Source organism: Dama dama, chromosome 14 (genome assembly GCF_033118175.1).
Source record: "Dama dama isolate Ldn47 chromosome 14, ASM3311817v1, whole genome shotgun sequence".
NCBI classification, from domain to species: Eukaryota; Metazoa; Chordata; class Mammalia; order Artiodactyla; family Cervidae; genus Dama; species Dama dama.
In genome coordinates, this window is record NC_083694.1 from 47,395,349 (window position 1) to 47,410,818 (window position 15,470).

The 15,470-nt window shown below is 56.1% G+C and overlaps 2 protein-coding genes across 4 annotated transcripts in view; one reads left to right on the plus strand and one right to left on the minus strand.

The window, feature by feature from the left end:
* Window positions 1-185: 185 nt before the first annotated feature.
* RER1 (retention in endoplasmic reticulum sorting receptor 1) lies at window positions 186-10,764 on the minus strand. Of its 3 annotated transcripts, XM_061160556.1 has the most exons (8): window positions 7,371-7,434; window positions 7,162-7,243; window positions 5,712-5,816; window positions 4,000-4,099; window positions 2,728-2,806; window positions 1,374-1,509; window positions 644-779; window positions 186-526 (listed from the first exon to the last, which is right to left on the minus strand). In XM_061160556.1, the coding sequence occupies exons 1-7, from the start codon at window positions 7,403-7,405 to the stop codon at window positions 690-692; spliced, it is 627 nt and encodes a 208-aa protein (XP_061016539.1). In that variant the 5' UTR covers window positions 7,406-7,434; the 3' UTR covers window positions 186-526; window positions 644-689. The 3 variants fall into 3 exon arrangements, with proteins under 3 accessions (XP_061016539.1, XP_061016540.1, XP_061016538.1); XM_061160557.1 differs by lacking the exon at window positions 7,371-7,434 and adding an exon at window positions 10,606-10,764 and having other exon boundaries at window positions 186-779; XM_061160555.1 differs by having other exon boundaries at window positions 186-779; window positions 7,371-7,431.
* Window positions 10,765-11,021: 257 nt separating this feature from the next.
* MORN1 (MORN repeat containing 1) overlaps window positions 11,022-15,470 on the plus strand; it is a 50,005-nt gene continuing 45,556 nt past the window's right edge. Inside the window, exons 1-6 of the mRNA XM_061160561.1 lie at window positions 11,022-11,109; window positions 11,564-11,635; window positions 12,587-12,685; window positions 13,178-13,288; window positions 14,309-14,399; window positions 14,994-15,081. Of these exons, the coding sequence (XP_061016544.1) occupies window positions 11,034-11,109; window positions 11,564-11,635; window positions 12,587-12,685; window positions 13,178-13,288; window positions 14,309-14,399; window positions 14,994-15,081 (537 nt within the window). The 5' untranslated portion in view covers window positions 11,022-11,033. The remainder of the gene's footprint in view (window positions 11,110-11,563; window positions 11,636-12,586; window positions 12,686-13,177; window positions 13,289-14,308; window positions 14,400-14,993; window positions 15,082-15,470) is intronic.

Consider the following 15,470-nt stretch of genomic DNA (forward strand, 5'->3'; position numbering starts at 1 on the left):
TATTGGTTTTTATCACATCAAAAAAGCTGACATGCAGGTCAAAGTTGTTTCCCCGTAGAAAGTAAGAAGCCGTGTGTTAAAGCCCATGGCACTGGCCCTCCTGCCAGGTGTCTCTGAAAGGGGCTGCTGCCGAGAACACACTTAAAACAACTCTTGACGTATCAAAGAAAGGTGTCAAAATAATCTCAAACAATTAAAATATATATTTATAATTCCAGGCCCTCAAAAGCAATCATGGTGGTTAAGAACAAAGTTTTGAGTCATCATGGTAGAGGCCAACTCGACACATCTCCCGTGAGATGAACTGGGAAACTGGCATTAGAACCCGCAGCTAAGGGAGTGGCTCCTCCGGCGGGCGCGTATCCTCCACGCAGGCGGCAGGCGTCCTCAGAGGCAGCAGTCGGGCATCCTAGATCCCTCCGCGGGCCTGACCCCACCGCCGGCTGGCCGCCCGCCCTCCCCAGACCGCCTGGCTGTCCCCCAGCCTGCGTTCCACTACAAGTCCGGCGTCTGCACACCTGACCGGCTGGAAAATAAATCAATGCGATTCGGTTTAAATGCCAGTTTCTTCAAAAACCTGATACTTCAGTTACAAATAATCGAAGCTTCTTTTTAGAAAGAAAATAACTCCCTTGTACTCAACTACTGTATGTGAGAAGAGAAGGCGCCGTCAGGTGGCAGGCGGCCGTCTAGCTGGCGAATGTCTTGCCCGCGTCCTCTTTGCCCTTGTATGTCCTCTTGCCGTGCGTGAATGGGATGTACCGGTACTTGATCATGTGCTGGGACAGACAGACAGACGAGTCTCAGCATGGCCTCCCCATGGCCCACCTCCCCTCCAGCTCTGAGCCCCATCTTTGCTGCGTGCAGGTGGGAAGCCAGGGCTCCTCAGACACCCCTGTCCCCCTGCTCAGGGGGCCCAGCCTGGCTGAGCCAGCTGAGCTGCTGAAAACCCCAAGGGTAGGGGACAGGTTTCGTAATCCCCACCCTGTGTGCAGGACGAGCTAGAGCTACTGAGCTGGGAACCTGGGACTGGGGGAGAAGAGGACAAAGCGGAGCCGCCCTGTCACCGAGGACAGCTTAGGGTGATGCTGGCATCACACAGCACGTCCTGGGGCCTGACTGTCCCTGGATGATGCGCCAGACGGTGATGTACTTCATCACCTGACGGTGTGACTTAAGGCTGTGCTGAGGGCCCGGCCCTGTACACGGACCAGACACAGCAGTTGCGACTCATGCCCATGGCAAGCGCACACACCCACCAGACTGCACAGAGAGCAGGGTGTGCACAGCCCCAGTGTCTCAGACTGAAGCCTGGCTCAGAGCTCCTCACACCAGGCATGCTGTCTCACGGCACAGCAGCAGCTGGGCTTTACCTTTATCTGCCTCTTCATGGTGATACAGAACAGCATGATGAAGTACATCACCAGGATGGGCCAGAACACTGGGACATTGAAGGCCTCAAAGAAGGTGCACACCATGGCCACCAGGATGCCCTTGGTCGCCGCGTGCCTGCAGCAGGAGAGAAGATCAGTGGTCAGTACAGGAGGCGGCCCTGGGGGAGCGGCGGTGTCTCCTCCAGAAGCGGGGTGGGAACTACGTGTGGCATGTGTCACGTACTGCATGTGACAGACACAAAGCGTAAAATGAGCAGTGGGGGTGCTGTTGCTGCTCAGGCTGGTGGCTGGACCGGGATGCCGTGTGCTGCAGGGTCATGTCTAGAAACCTAGTCCCCAGTCCAAGTCCCACATGCCCAGCAGGCTGTCTCCCAGTGACGAAGCAGCATCCCGTAAAAAACAGGTGCAGTTAGACCTCAGGGCCACCTGCCCTCCAGCTCAGGGCCAAACCCTCCAGGGTCGCAGCCCTACTTGAGTCCGCCTGGCTCTCCCTTTCTAGCAAGCAAAGGCTACCCCAGAGGGCACATAGGATCCAGCCTTGCCGGCTTCCCACCCCTCCCCCCGCAGCCCTGGGTCCAGCACTTCACACCCCACCGGGACTGCACCTGCACCAGGAGGGCAGGGTGAAGGACAGGACAGGACAGACACACTCACAGACCCTCCCACTTCCCCAGCCAGCAGGGTCATCTCCACCCCATCACACTCATCATTACATCACACACACGGGACCACCTCCAAGAGGCCTACAGACAAGTCAACCCCCCTTCACACCAACACCTGCCCTGTGCCCAGGTCATCCAAGGACTGAGCGGGGAGGGAGCTAGTCCTTCAGTGCAGAGCAGTGTACCCCCAGAGGCCAAGTCAGTCACCTACTCAGGACCCTCCACCCCGAAGCAGCCCCCTTTTTGTGGCTTCAAGGCACAATGGTGTTACTTTGCAACCCAGAGCAGGGTGGGCCCTGGAGGCCCCTAGAACCCCCCATGCCCAGCAGGCACATCTCACATTCTGGGTGAGATGACGTCCAAGACAGGGAAACACACCAGAGCTGGTGTTTCTCTGAGGAGTCTAGGCTGCCAGCTTGCCAGAACCAAGACACATGCCCAGCTCAGAGCCACAAGTGGGAATGAGCACGGCGGGAGGAGCACAGGGCGGGGGGAGGAGCACAGGGCAGGGGGGACCTTAGGGTTGGGGGGGGGGCAGCACAGAGGAACAAGCACATGAGGAGGAGCATGTGCAAGAAAAGGGGGAACATGCGGGGAGGAGCACGGGGGGGTGGTACAAGGGTGGGGCGAGATGAGCATGGGGGCAGGAACACGGGGGATGAGGGACTCACCAGAACTTAAACTCTGGGAGCCTCCTGATGAAGGGTCGGAACTCCTCGTTCTGTTTGGTGGGTAATGAGGGGCCATCGTCTGAAAGGAGAGAGTCAGCAGGGTGAGGCGGGCAGTCCCGTCCTTCCTACAGCTCTAAGCTCCCCTAGGGCTTTGAACCAACAGCCCTGACATTTAACCCAGACTTTAACCAAACACAAAATGGGGATTTCAGCTGATTTAGAAACCGATTCACAGCTTTAGAAGATTTGTATGAGAATTTCTTGTTAAGACCACTTCAAATGACCGTGTAAAAAATTCACCCCCAACGCCGATTTTCAGGAACCCATCAACCAGACAACCTGAGACCTGAAGGGAAGGGGAGAGATAAGCACACACAGCCATGAGCAGGCAGAGGCGAGAGCTGTGTTGGCTCTGGGGGTGCAAGGCTCGGGACAGCCGCCTCCTCCACGAGCCGGGAATCCCACCCCACCCCACCTGGGAAGGTGCCCTCCCCAGTGACACATCGAGAAACTGAGGCCTACAGACAGGCCTCTTGCTTTCTAATTCCCCAATTGGCAACAGTAAATGAAAGGGTTGTTCCCTTTGGTATTTCTATCAGATACTCCACAGAGAAAACACATGGTTCTAGTCACGATCTGCAGTCTGGACAGTGGTCTCTGCCACAACAAGCAGGATCCCACAGGCTCCACAGGAACTGTAGCGGGTGTTACCAACACGGCAGCGTCAGCCCAAATGAAGGCCTCGGCATCTGGTTGTGCACTGCCTCATCCCCAGCTGGCCGGTAGGCATGCACTGAGGCGTCCATCTGGCCCAGGTATGCCGGGAACAGCCAGAGCCAAGAACTTTCCAACCCACTGTCCTGGGACATCAAGGGGCCAGCAGCCTCAGTGAGCCACGCCAAGCGGTATGGATGCCTGCTTTTGCGAGAAGGGACCTTGGCTAGGCCAGCTGCCCAGAAGGCAGGCCCCGGCTCACCCCACCCTACCCCCCAATCCCACCCCCGCACAGGATACACAGCCCCAAGGCTCAGTTTCCTCATCTGCCAAACACAGAAAGAAGAACCCGCCGCCTGTGACTGTTTAACAAGGGTTTAACCAGTCCTTCTACAAACAAACTTGCTAGGATCACAGAAGTTCCAGGTACATTTTAAACACCTAAAGAACAGTCTCCAAAGTTGAGATTTCAAATGTTTCTGGAGGAAACAGCAGTTCTATGAAGCACATAAAATCACAATTCTCCCCAGACAGCGAAGGAGGCATGCTCCACCATACCTGAATCTTCCATTAACGAAGGGTCCACTTTTGGAGAAAGGAAAGCTATGAAGAGATTCAGGTGGTAGATTCCCAAGGCATAGGTCACGATGTACCAACCCTGGAAGAGAAGGGACACAGTCAGTGAGGCCACCCCGAACCCAGTCCTCATCTGGACTGAACCCACATGGACATGAGCTCAGAACAAGTGATAGAAGAGCAGTGAGCGTCCACAGTGACAGCGAGTCTCAGGCTGCATTTTGGGTCCTGAGCATGGACAAGCCAGTGTCCAGTTAGATGCACCCAACACTTAAAGCCACCAGAGCCCTGGAAGACAGCAGATATGGGGTGCTTCACAAAGCCACACACCCAGGTCACAGGTTTGTCCTTGCCGGCAGCCCCCAACCTGGACACGGGCCCCAAACCAGCCCAAGACCTGAGGGTTCAGCTCCTTCCAGCAGGTGGCTGGCATCACACACATCGTGCAAGGACTGCTCACAACCTCTGCCCAAAAGAAATCCAGAACCTCAGGAAACCAACAAGTCACAGAGTATTACAGAGAAAAACCTTCCCCAGGAGACACAGAGAAGGAGGTGTATCTGCCACTGGGCTTCTTGGCCGCACAGCATGTGGCATCTTAGTTCCCCGACCAAGGATTGAACCTGGGCCCCTGCACTGGTGGTCCTAACCACTGGACTGCCAGGGAAGTCCTCAGCTCATTCTTAAAGGAGTGAGTTTATCCAGGCAGAACCAGACTGCACTGCATGACCAATTCTAAAAGCCCAAACATTTTCACACAAACCAGTTGAGATCTATCATGCTGGCATTTGATGTCCTGATACCTTAAAAAATGTTCAAGTGAGACAACAAAATCCTAGATGTGAAAAATTAACAGCTGAGTGTTTACCCAGCTCCTGGTAGCAGGGCTGAGGCTGGAGGGATGTCAAACCAGGCACTTGATGAGTCTAACCTGGGAAACTAGCCTGTACGAAACGCACCCACATCCTGCCCAAATCCCCCAATTCAAGGTTTCAAGGTCACTCTTTCCATGAAGACTGGACCAAGGTCCAATTTCTTAAGAACACCTAGACCCAATCACAGCAAACAACATTAATTGTAGACTGCCGACACAAACTGTGCCTGCTACAGAGATGCACCATGCCTGCCACCTTTGTACTAAGCCAGGGTTAGGCTTCCTCTCGGAAACACAGACACAACCACCACCACCAAGGATGAGTCTCTACACTCAGCTGAGGGGAGAGTTTCCCCCAGGGCTGGACGCAGGGCAGTATCCAGTGGGTGAAGTACCTGTCCTCACACCCACATCCTTCTAAACCTAGGAGACACCCAAGAGGATGGGTCTGCTCTCATGGAGGAAACAGCTGTCCTGCCCAGGGAAAAAAGCTCTGGATGAGGCCTGAGCCTCCCTGTTCTCAGGGTCCACAGGGACTCCCACCTGGGACCCAGGCAGTCAGCAGGGGTCAGAAAGGATGCCCGTCCCCTCAGGGAGAGTCCTCAGTCACCTCACCTGATCCTCCTCAGACGCCAGCCTATCTCACGCACTCAGGGAATGAGGTGGCCAGCACAGAAGGTGATTTTGTCCCCAGTCCCCAGGAGGCCCACACAAGGGGCGCCAGGAGGTCCCCTGAGCAGACCAGGACACTTCTACCCCAGAGACAGAAGGAGAAACAACCCTCCCACCTACACACAAGGCCAGGTCCCGCCCCACCGACCTGCAGCAGGTAAACGCGGATCATGTAGATGAAGCTCAAGCCCAGCGTCACCACCCATCTCACGGCCGTGTGTGGCGTAGACTTGTCCAGCCAGGACTGGTAGATCTAGGAGAGACACAGCCTATGTTACAGCCGCCCTGCAGTTCCCGCTGCGCAGCACGCCTGTTGCTGACCTTTGTGCCGAGCAGTGACTACAGTTAATCCAAAAGTTACTTGCAACAGTTTTGGAGATGCACTTGTCCTTTAATCAAAGATAATTACGGATCTGTCTCTCACAGTCGATGGTCCCACAGCATCGGCCCAAGGGGCCATTGTGGGGAGACAGAGAGGACAGCAGAGACAGGGGAATGTTACCATTCCACACCTGGGACTCAGTGGCAGGTCCCCGTCTCATAGCCACTTACCCTGGAGCTGGTCCCACCCACCCAGCAGTGGGGGGGCAGGGGGCGGAGAATGGACACAGCTGCAGAGCAGATGGCCAAATTCCTAGATTCACACATGTGCACACGTCTACATACGTGTGTACATCTGTACATTTAACTAATATACATGTCTGTGTTCTCGTTTTAATTTGAAATTAATTCCCATTTTGAAATTCTAATTATGAAAAATTTTAGTCATTCATAAGAGAGAATATGAGCCACAGAGGCCCATGACCTGGCTTCAATAATTATCAAGTTTTCCAGATGCTTTTTTCTTTTAAAAGTCAACACAGTTTTAGTTCTGAGCCCTATGTCAGTCTGTATGATTCTCTACCAAGTCAGACTTCTTCCTCCAAGACAGACACTCACAGGCCTTGCTGTGGTCTGAGGGGTGGTCCCGCAGTGGAGCATGGACCTGGGGGCAGGGGGTTGAGGAGACGTGGGCGAGGGTGGATGTGGGTAGCTAAGCAGGGGGACAGCGGGGCAGAGGCAGAGCAGCCGTGTCTGCTAAGAATCAAGGTTTTCACATTTTCAGAGCTGTTGAGAAAACGCAGAAGACAAGTATGTGGTCTGAACCACAGGAGACCCAGCATCCTCACAGTAACAAGACAAGAAGCCTGAGTGTAAGCGAGACTGAAGGAGTTGTCCCCCGCCCAGGGGAGCTGCCAGCACACTTATGCTCCACAGGGAAATGCCCCAGGGTCAAGTCTCATTTAAATGTGTATGCTGCTGCTAAGTCGCTTTAGTCCTGTCCGACTCTGTGAGACCCCATAGACAGCAGCCCACCAGGCTCCCCTGTCCCTGAGATTCTCCAGGCAAGAATACTGGAGTAGGTTGCCATTTCTTTCTCCAATGCATGAAAGTGAAAAGTGAAAGTGAAAGTGAAGTTGTGTTTGACTCCTAGTGACCCCATGGACTGCAGCCTACCAGGCTCCTCTGTCCATGGGATTTTCCAGGCAAGAATACTGGAGTGGGTTGCCACTGCCTTCTCCTTAAATGTGTATACAGCTCTGCAACCCAAAACCAACCTGTCCAAGTCGTGTGAAAAATCTGTAGACCACAGACGGCTTCCCATGGACAGAATCTCCCACACTGTCACCTTCAGACATTCTGTAAACAAAAAAAACACAAAACACTTTTATATTAAATATACAGCATTCAAGGACCTAATCACCTTACCCTATTTCCATCAACACCATTGAGCAGGTTTTTCCAGTATTCACTATTTCACACACACCGAGGCTTCCGGCCTGTGTCTTTACCACGAGTCATCCAGGAAAGAGAAAAAAGCCAGCGACATGCTCTGGTGGAGAGCCAGGAGGCCATGTGACATGCAAAGCAGCACCGGTGGACTTTCATTTCCGCTCCTGTCACCTGCTCACACTCCTCCCACCAGTCCCAGGGCCGCCCCGCTGGCTGCAAAGTCCTGTGGACACATTTGTGTCCACTTCCCTGGGGCCAGTCTGCAGCACAGGCGGCTACGCCCACCTCCCCAGGGCTCTCCAGACTCACCCACTGCCAGCATCTCCTCCTGCCACTCCACAGGCTCCTAAGTGGCCCCCCTTCTCTAGGCCCCACCTGGTCTCTGTCCAGACCGCCCCCATGGTACCCGGCCCTGTCCAGACCAGGTCCCCACTCCATGGTCAGGATTCCCAGTAGTAGTCTGTCTGAACCCCAGTTCCTTATCTGTGTGTGGAGGTAACCCTATCTGCTCCTGACTACTTCGTCCGGCCACGTGACTCCATGAGGACTCAGCACATGAGAGCCCAGATCGCCAAGAGAAGGGTGGGCACCATCACCCCTAGGCCACAGCAGCACATCAGCCTCAGACAGTCCAGGCCACTTGCTCAAAGTCAAGAGCAGCTCTGGCCTTGGCTCTTGCAGCCCCGCATGGGCCCCATCTGAACCGCAGAACAAAAAGGACGCAGAGGGCAGAAGGCCACGCCAGTCCAAAGCTGGTGAAGATGCTGGGGCCAAGCTCTCGCTGCCCCCATACCACGGGCGGCTTCCTCCCGCATGTGGCACCATGGCAGGGCTGGGGACCAGAAGTGGACTCCAACATGGAGTCTGTTTCACCGCCCTTGAGTGGTTATGATCATGAGGCCGCCATCCCTCATCTGGAAGGCGGCGTCTGCTGGCACAGCAGCCCTTCCCATTTGGGCAGATACCTGAGGCTTCCAACGGCCTAAGCCACCCCCTTGCTTGGCCTGTTCATGGCCAGGCTGGAGCCTGGATCTGCACATTCTTCCTGCATGCACCCGCTAGTTAGCAGGCTCACAACATAATCCTAGATCCCAGATGGAACACAGTACCAATTGCAGTGGGTCCTTGAACAAATGCAGGGGCGTCGGCCCCAGCAGTCAACGATCCAAGTATAACTTTAGTCAGTCTCTGGACCTGCAGTTCAACCAATCGCAGATCATGCAGTACTACGGTACTGTTCTCGTGAAAAAAATCCACATGAGACTGGACCCATCCAGTCCAAACCCATGTTGTTCAAGGGTCAACAGTACAACTTTGATATGAAGATAACCTGAGCAGTCCCACAAGCACCAGCACATCTGTGCTAGAACGTCTGCTCTGATTCCGTAACACCATTTCCTGGAGCCCCACAGTGGAGGGGCAGCATGCCAAGGAGACCCAGAAATGCCCTTTGCTTTCCTGGGAGCCGCAGTGAACTGAACAGGTGAACTGTGGCTCCTAGCCCTGTCTTTTGGGGAAGTTTGCCTCTATATTCAACTGGGAAAAATTTCCTATTTTCAAAAGGGCTAAATTAGAGAAGGCCAGCCACCCTATTTAGACCAAAGTCAGGCCAGAAGAAAACCACATCAGTAACATCATTTATCCTACGAGTCCATACAAATTTTTCCCTGTTTTACTTTTTTATGACCAAAGTGTCTACCATTTAAATGCCTTTACTTGAATTGAGGTATTAAAATTAACATTAGAGAAACACCTGCTATTCCTCTAAAGTACGCCCTACACAGAGACAACCCCTTCTAAGTCTCGTTCTCTTAACTGAATGTGTGAAAGATCTTCCCACGACATGTTGACCCACTTCAGATTACCTGACATAAGACATATACATTAACATAACTCCACGCTTTGGCTGAACTCCCATCAACATTAAGAAGATGAACTTTGGATCAAATGGCCTGTCTATGGCGTGACTCGCAGGCCACTGTGGCCCTCCCCACTCCACTCTGTGAAACAGGGCCACAGCATCTCAGCACCCCCTCCCAGGCTTTCAGTGGGGAGTCAGCAGCCAGCCTTGTTAGAACCAGTGTAGGGCCCAGTTCTAACCAGAAGCAGCCCCGGGGACGAAGGCAGCAAGCTGGCCTTGTTTGGACTTGTTTCCAGTCAGGGTGGCCCTCACACAGCTGGGCTGTCTGTAGTCCTCGGCAGTTCAAAGAGGCCTTCCGTGACTGTCCAACTGGCGCCTGTCACTCAGATCACATCACCCTGTTCTATTTTGTGGGACAATCACTTCTGACTGCTTTCTGCCTCATTTCTCTATTTCCTCTTACTAAAATGCAAGCTCCTGGAGAGGGAGCCTTGTCCCTCTGCTGCCGGTCCCGATATCCACCATGCCCAGGACAGACCTAGCAGTGGGTTAAGTTCTCTGTCAGATGTCACTGACAGGCTCAGCCACAAAGGAAACAAAGAAAAAAGCAAGATCAAACTGTTCCAAACAGAGACCAGGAGTATCACTTCTGCGAGTTTGTGTGCAGAGTATCAGAGTCATCACTGCACCTGTCTGTGAAGCTGTCCCCACACAGACGCATCCCACACAGAGAACAGTCCTGCCTGGCACCCTCTATGTCTCCCCTCATTCCCCCGACCCTTTCCCCTGGGTCCCGAGCCTGGTAATTTCCCACACTTTCATCCTCCGATGCTGTTCCCTTCGCTGAAAAACCCTTCCAGACCTCATACACCCGAGTACTCGGCCAGGGATCACGGCCGGCTCCTTTCCCTGGGCATGACCACCTTCCCGTCTCCACCACACCTGCACCACCAAGACCTGGGGGCCCTATATTCACCTACGAGGAGTGCGCCACCTTACACATCTCCGGGAGTGAGACCAACCCGACCAAGTAGCAGGCGCCCCGGGACGCTCCCAGGCCCAGGTGCCTGGGGCAGGTTTCCGGAGGCAGCTGTGGGACAGGCGGGGCGCCGTCGGGCGGGTCAGCCCGAGCGCTCGGGAGCTTCGGTTTGCAGAAGGGCCAGGACTCGACCCCGAGAGACCCAAGTCCACCGCGGCGTTTCCTACCCAAATCCCGCAGGCCACCCTGGACCGGCGAGGACACCGAAGTCCCACGGCCCCGGGCAGGCAGCCGACCCCTCCCAGGACGCGCTACCAGGGGACTGGGGCCGGTCACCGCGGCGACCCCTGGGGTCCGGCCCGGCCCCAGCCTCACGCGCGCCCCTCAGGACCATGGCGCCAGCCTGACCCCCGCCCCGCCCGCCAGCACCTCGCGGTCCACTGCGGCCGAGCGCGGTCTCCCGGGGGCCGCGGGAAGGAGGACGCGGGTGGCTGCCGCGCCGGCGTTTCGCTAGGTCCGGGAAGGGGCGACCGAGCACTTCCGCTCAGTCCTGCGCGGCACCGCCTCCCGGGCTTCCAAGATGGCCGCCGAGGCGGGGCCGAGAGCCTCCAACCATTTCCGCTTCCGGTGCGAGAGCCTAGGCCGTTGGCTGGGCTGTCACGTCGGCGGAAGAGACGTAAGCGGCGGAAATTCGCCGTGCTGCGCAAGCGCATTCTAGTCCTCTGGTTCCCGGCCCAGATAGTTCAGCTCCAGAACTTGGTAACGCCCAAGGACTGACTAGAGGCCACGCCCCCTCACAACCAACGAGCCAGTAGAGAAGAACTATGCGGTTGCTAATGGAAACCTCTAGCGGCAAGATGGCGTCCGCCAGTGAGGGACGCGCGACCACCTGCATGCCGCGCCGGGAGCTTCCAGGGAGGCCACCGCGGGAGGGTAACGGCCGACTACACCACCGGGCCTCCGTCGGGAAGGGAGGGAGGCGGACAGGTCCGGGCACTCGCTGAGCATTCCCGCACCTTCACTACGAACCCAGCTCGCACCCCTGGGAGCTTTGTCGTCCCCAACTCAGGTGTTTGGGTGCCCATGGTATGGGCGGGGTCCCAGGCCCCGAATAGCAGAACCGGCTGGGGCCTGGAGACCCAGTCGGGAGGGACTGAGGACCTCCCCAGACCCAGGTTGGCGGGGTGGGCGCCTCTGCACGGTTGGGCGCTCAGCATGTCTGCTGTATAAACGGATGAACAGGGAGAGCTGTGACCCAAACAGCCTTTGGGGAGCAGTGGGGGTGAGGCTCACTAAGAGGTCAAGACAGACACCTGGAATGTGTGTGCTGGTCGTCAGCCACGTCATCTGTACCTGGTGCTCACCTGGGTGTCCTTTCAACCTTCAGGTTATGGGGTCTACGTTTATCCAAATTCTTTCTTTCGATATGAAGGAGAATGGAGAGGAGGCAAGAAACACGGTAAGGACAGGCTATGGCCTCTTGCTGTAGCCATTCCCATTCCACTGACAGCACACGTCCCAGAGGAGCTGGGGCCACGTGAGTGCCTGCCACACCAGGCCCTCACTCGTGCCCGCCGCACCAGGCCCTCACTCGTGCCCGCCGCACCAGGCCCTCACTCATGCCTGCCGCACCAGGCCCTCACTCGTACCCATGAGGGGCCATCTCCTGCAGAGTGGGGGACCCAGACAGCCGCCTTGGTGCTGATGAAAACTGTCTTTATTTTTTCCTTGAATATGAAGAACCTGACCATTTTTATTAAAAAAATCTAAATAGCAAGGAGAGCAAGTAGCAAGTGAGAGTCCCCTGGCGTCCACCCCAGAGGCAGACCTGGACTTTCCAAAGTTTACCATCACAGTTTTATGCCCATTTGGGGTTCTGTCTGCTGGAAGCCTCTGCCTATTTTTCTGCCAGAGGATTGATCTTCCAGTATTTTCTCATGAACTATTTCTTTATCAGTTGGCTACCAGTGTATTTTGAGACTTTTGACTTTTATGGGAGTGTTTTTGCCACACGGGTGTTTCTCCCTTTTGTGCTGAAATCTGTGAGTCTCTTCCTGACCTGGACAAAGTGGTCCCTTCTTTTAAAAATGTATTTTTCAGTGTCACCCCATGCTTTTCTCTCTCTCGCCCTTTCTCTCTCTCTCTCTCTCTCTCTCTCTCTCTCTCTCTCTCTCTCTCTCTCTCTCCCCACAACGTCCCTCTGCACCTGTGCTGACAGAGGCAAGGTGGCCATCAAGTGCCCTCTGAGGAGATCTAGAGGCAGGATCCCTGAGCTTTTGATGGCCCGGACAGAAGCAAATACAAAGACCTTGCAACCTGCTCTTCTCCCTGAGAAACGAGCCCAGCCACACACAGGCCTCAGCGGTCACTCCCAGCCACAGCCTGACATCAAGATGATGTCTTTCACCAGGTCGGGGGAAGCTGCTGTTTAAAGATGGGAGTTACTACGAAGGCGACTTTGTGGACGGAGAGATCACAGGAGAGGGCTGTCGGCACTGGGCACTGACAGGTCAGCTTTCCAGCCCTTCCTCCTGAACCCACCCTGCTGTGAGCTGCCCCCTCCTTTCTGGATGCAGAAGGCACTTGTGTCCAGAACCTGAGGACCCCTGGCTCCCCAAAGGTGTCTCGTAGCAGCCTTGTGCCAGCCTGGGGCGGGACAGCCCCGGTGCTGCCTGCAGGACCTCAGACCCTCACGGGCAAGCGTGAAGTGGATTTTTGGTGGAGAGAAGTGTTACCCCACAGATTCTGGCCTGGAGGGGCCTCTGTTCCAGGCATACAGACCCGAGAGGGTCCCTAGGAGAGAGGGAGAGGATCGTAGGTAATGGGACCGTACACGCTCTGTCCCATCTCCCTCGTCTACCAGCGTGAGCTGTGAGATAAACGTATACCCTGCTCTGTGACCACTGCTGCCCAGGAGTCAAGTGAGAACTGGGTAATCATCACCCTGAGGAACTCAGGAAGCGGCTCTAACCCTAGACTTGGCTTCCCACCTCCCATCCAGGGAACACCTACACTGGACAGTTTGTTCTGGGAGAGCCCCAGGGACACGGCGTCATGAAGTACCAAGCCGGCGGACATTACGAAGGGGAGCTCTTCCATGGCCTGAGAGAAGGTCGGGTGTCCGCAGGAAGGTGCAGGGTGTGGGCTGTGGGGCAGGCACTGCAGGGCCTAGACCTAGCCCTCCTGGGATTCTGACTCAGGGCCTGGACGGTCCGGCACCAGCATGCTCCCCTGTCCACTGAGGTTCAGAGTAAGGGGTTTATAGCAAGCCACCCAGATCTGGTGACTCAGGTCCCCGTTCTGTCCTTGTGCTCAATCCTGGGCTGGTCTGGGCTCAGCTGGGCAGGTCTTCTGGCCTCATGGAGGGTCGCAGCCCTTGAGCAGGGCTGTGGGTCTCCTGGGGCGAGAGGCAGATGGCCCCTCCTGATCCTCCACTCAGTTGTCGTCTCCACATCTTGCCAGGCCGAGCCAGTCAGGAGGCCACGTGTTGGGAAGGGAGGACAGCGTGAGTCAGTAGGCCACATGGAGGGGAACAGCGCCAGTCAGGAGGCCACCATGGTGGGGATCAGCGCTGGTCAGGAGGCCACATTGGTGGGAGGCCAGTGTGAGTGAGGCCCCGGGGAGTGAGGGGAGTGGCTACGCCCCCAACAGCCCACACCCTGCAAAAGGCCCTGCCTCCTCCAAGGCCTCCCCATGGAGTCTGGATGTTCTCCCCTCCTTGAGTGTCCAGATCCTGGAGACACCGTGTCTATGATGGCAATTTCTCTGGTCTCTGGGTCCTTTGAGTAGATGGTGGAGGCCCAGGATGGCCATGTATCCTCAGGATGAACTCACTTCTGCGAGCTGGCCTTGACTACCCCGCAGCACCACCCGAGCAGGACAGCAGCATTTCAGTCTCTATTCTGGGGGATCGTGGCCCTTGAATGGCACCCCCACCCTCACTTAGTACCTTGAGAACTGAACCCAGAGATATTCCCGCTGCATGTGGCTGCCCAGCTGTCCCAGATCAGATCTTGGGGCCAAGGGACCCCACGCAGCTCAGTCCCCAGGGGTGCCAACGCTAGCTTCCTCCAGACAATCCCCTCCCTTAAAGGAGGCACAAGGTGATTTCTGCTCTGGGCTCCTTCTCCAGGACACGGGTGTCTGGTGGACGCAGACAGACAAGTGTACTTGGGGTCGTTTCACGACAACAAGCGTCACGGCCGAGGGCGGATGATCTTCCGGTGAGTTCACAGGCCAGCGGGCCATCCCGTCTTGAGCACCTAGCCCTGAAAGGAGGGTCTGTGTGCCTTGAAGGGATTCTATAATTTCTCTCTCAGTTATTGAACTTGGTTCTATGTGTGTTTAGTAGAAAAAATATCAATCTCCACCTCCCTTCTCCATCCCACAAATAAAATATCTGGTAGGAAGGTGGAGGTTGGGGGGCGCGTAGAGTGGGGCTGAGAGCATGCCCCCCCAGATCTCTCCTTCAGGCCTATGGCTGGGCATCTTCCAAATTCTGGGCAGTTTTCATGCAAAATCCTGCCCTGGGATTTGCAGGGTCCCTCCCTCTTTGCACTTCCTTCCCCACCATCCTCCCCAATCTTCACACCTGGGACCCGGCAAGCAGGGCCGCCTGTCACTGCACCCTACCGGGCACCTAGGCTGCCTGCCCCTCCGCCAGGTCCTGGCAAGGCTGTGGCTCATGCCATCTGTTCTGGGCCTATTTTTGCCTCAGTCCCGGGGACATGCGCTGGGGCTCAGCCGGGGAGCCGGTCTGCGTCAGCGCAGCCACCTGGCCTTCCCGGCCTGAGAGCAGCCTCTGCGCTTACCCCCAGGAATGGAGACGAATACGAGGGCAACTGGGTCCAGGACCAGCGCCAGGGCCATGGGATGCTGCGGCTCGTGGATGGCTCCACCTATGAGGTACTGGGGGCCAACCAGCCAGTGTCCTCTGCCCTGGGCACCCCAGGTGCAGCCAGATGTTGGCCTTCTGACCCCGTGGGGTAGGGATAGCCCCTCTTCCCATTTCACTGATGAGAAGGCTGAGGTTCAGGGAACTTAAGGTCCAGCCATTCACACCTCTTCATCCATCTGGTTCCTGATCTACCCTGTGACCAACACTGTCGCCTGTGGGAACAGTTGGTGATGCCTTTTTGAGGGAACATGCCCGGGAGTCCCAGTGAGCCAGAGACCTGGGGAAGCAAGCAAGGCCCTCCCCCTCCTCACAAACAGGGCTCTGTGCCCCCTCCCCACATCATGGCAGCTGCTGCTCTCGGGTCGATGGGGTTCAGGTGCCATGAGGCCAAGAGGGG

What these genes read in the sequence shown, in the direction of transcription:
- RER1 (XM_061160556.1), bottom strand. Translation starts at nt 7,405, where the DNA reads ATGACTCGTGGTAAAGACACAGGCCGGAAGCCTCG. An exon ending in GACACAGGCCGGAAGCCTCG is followed by an intron (nt 7,244 to 7,370) that starts GTGTGTGTGAAA and finishes TTTTGTTTACAG; the next exon opens with AATGTCTGAAGGTGACAGTG. An exon ending in CTCCCAGAGTTTAAGTTCTG is followed by an intron (nt 1,510 to 2,727) that starts GTGAGTCCCTCA and finishes CTCCTGCTGCAG; the next exon opens with GCACGCGGCGACCAAGGGCA.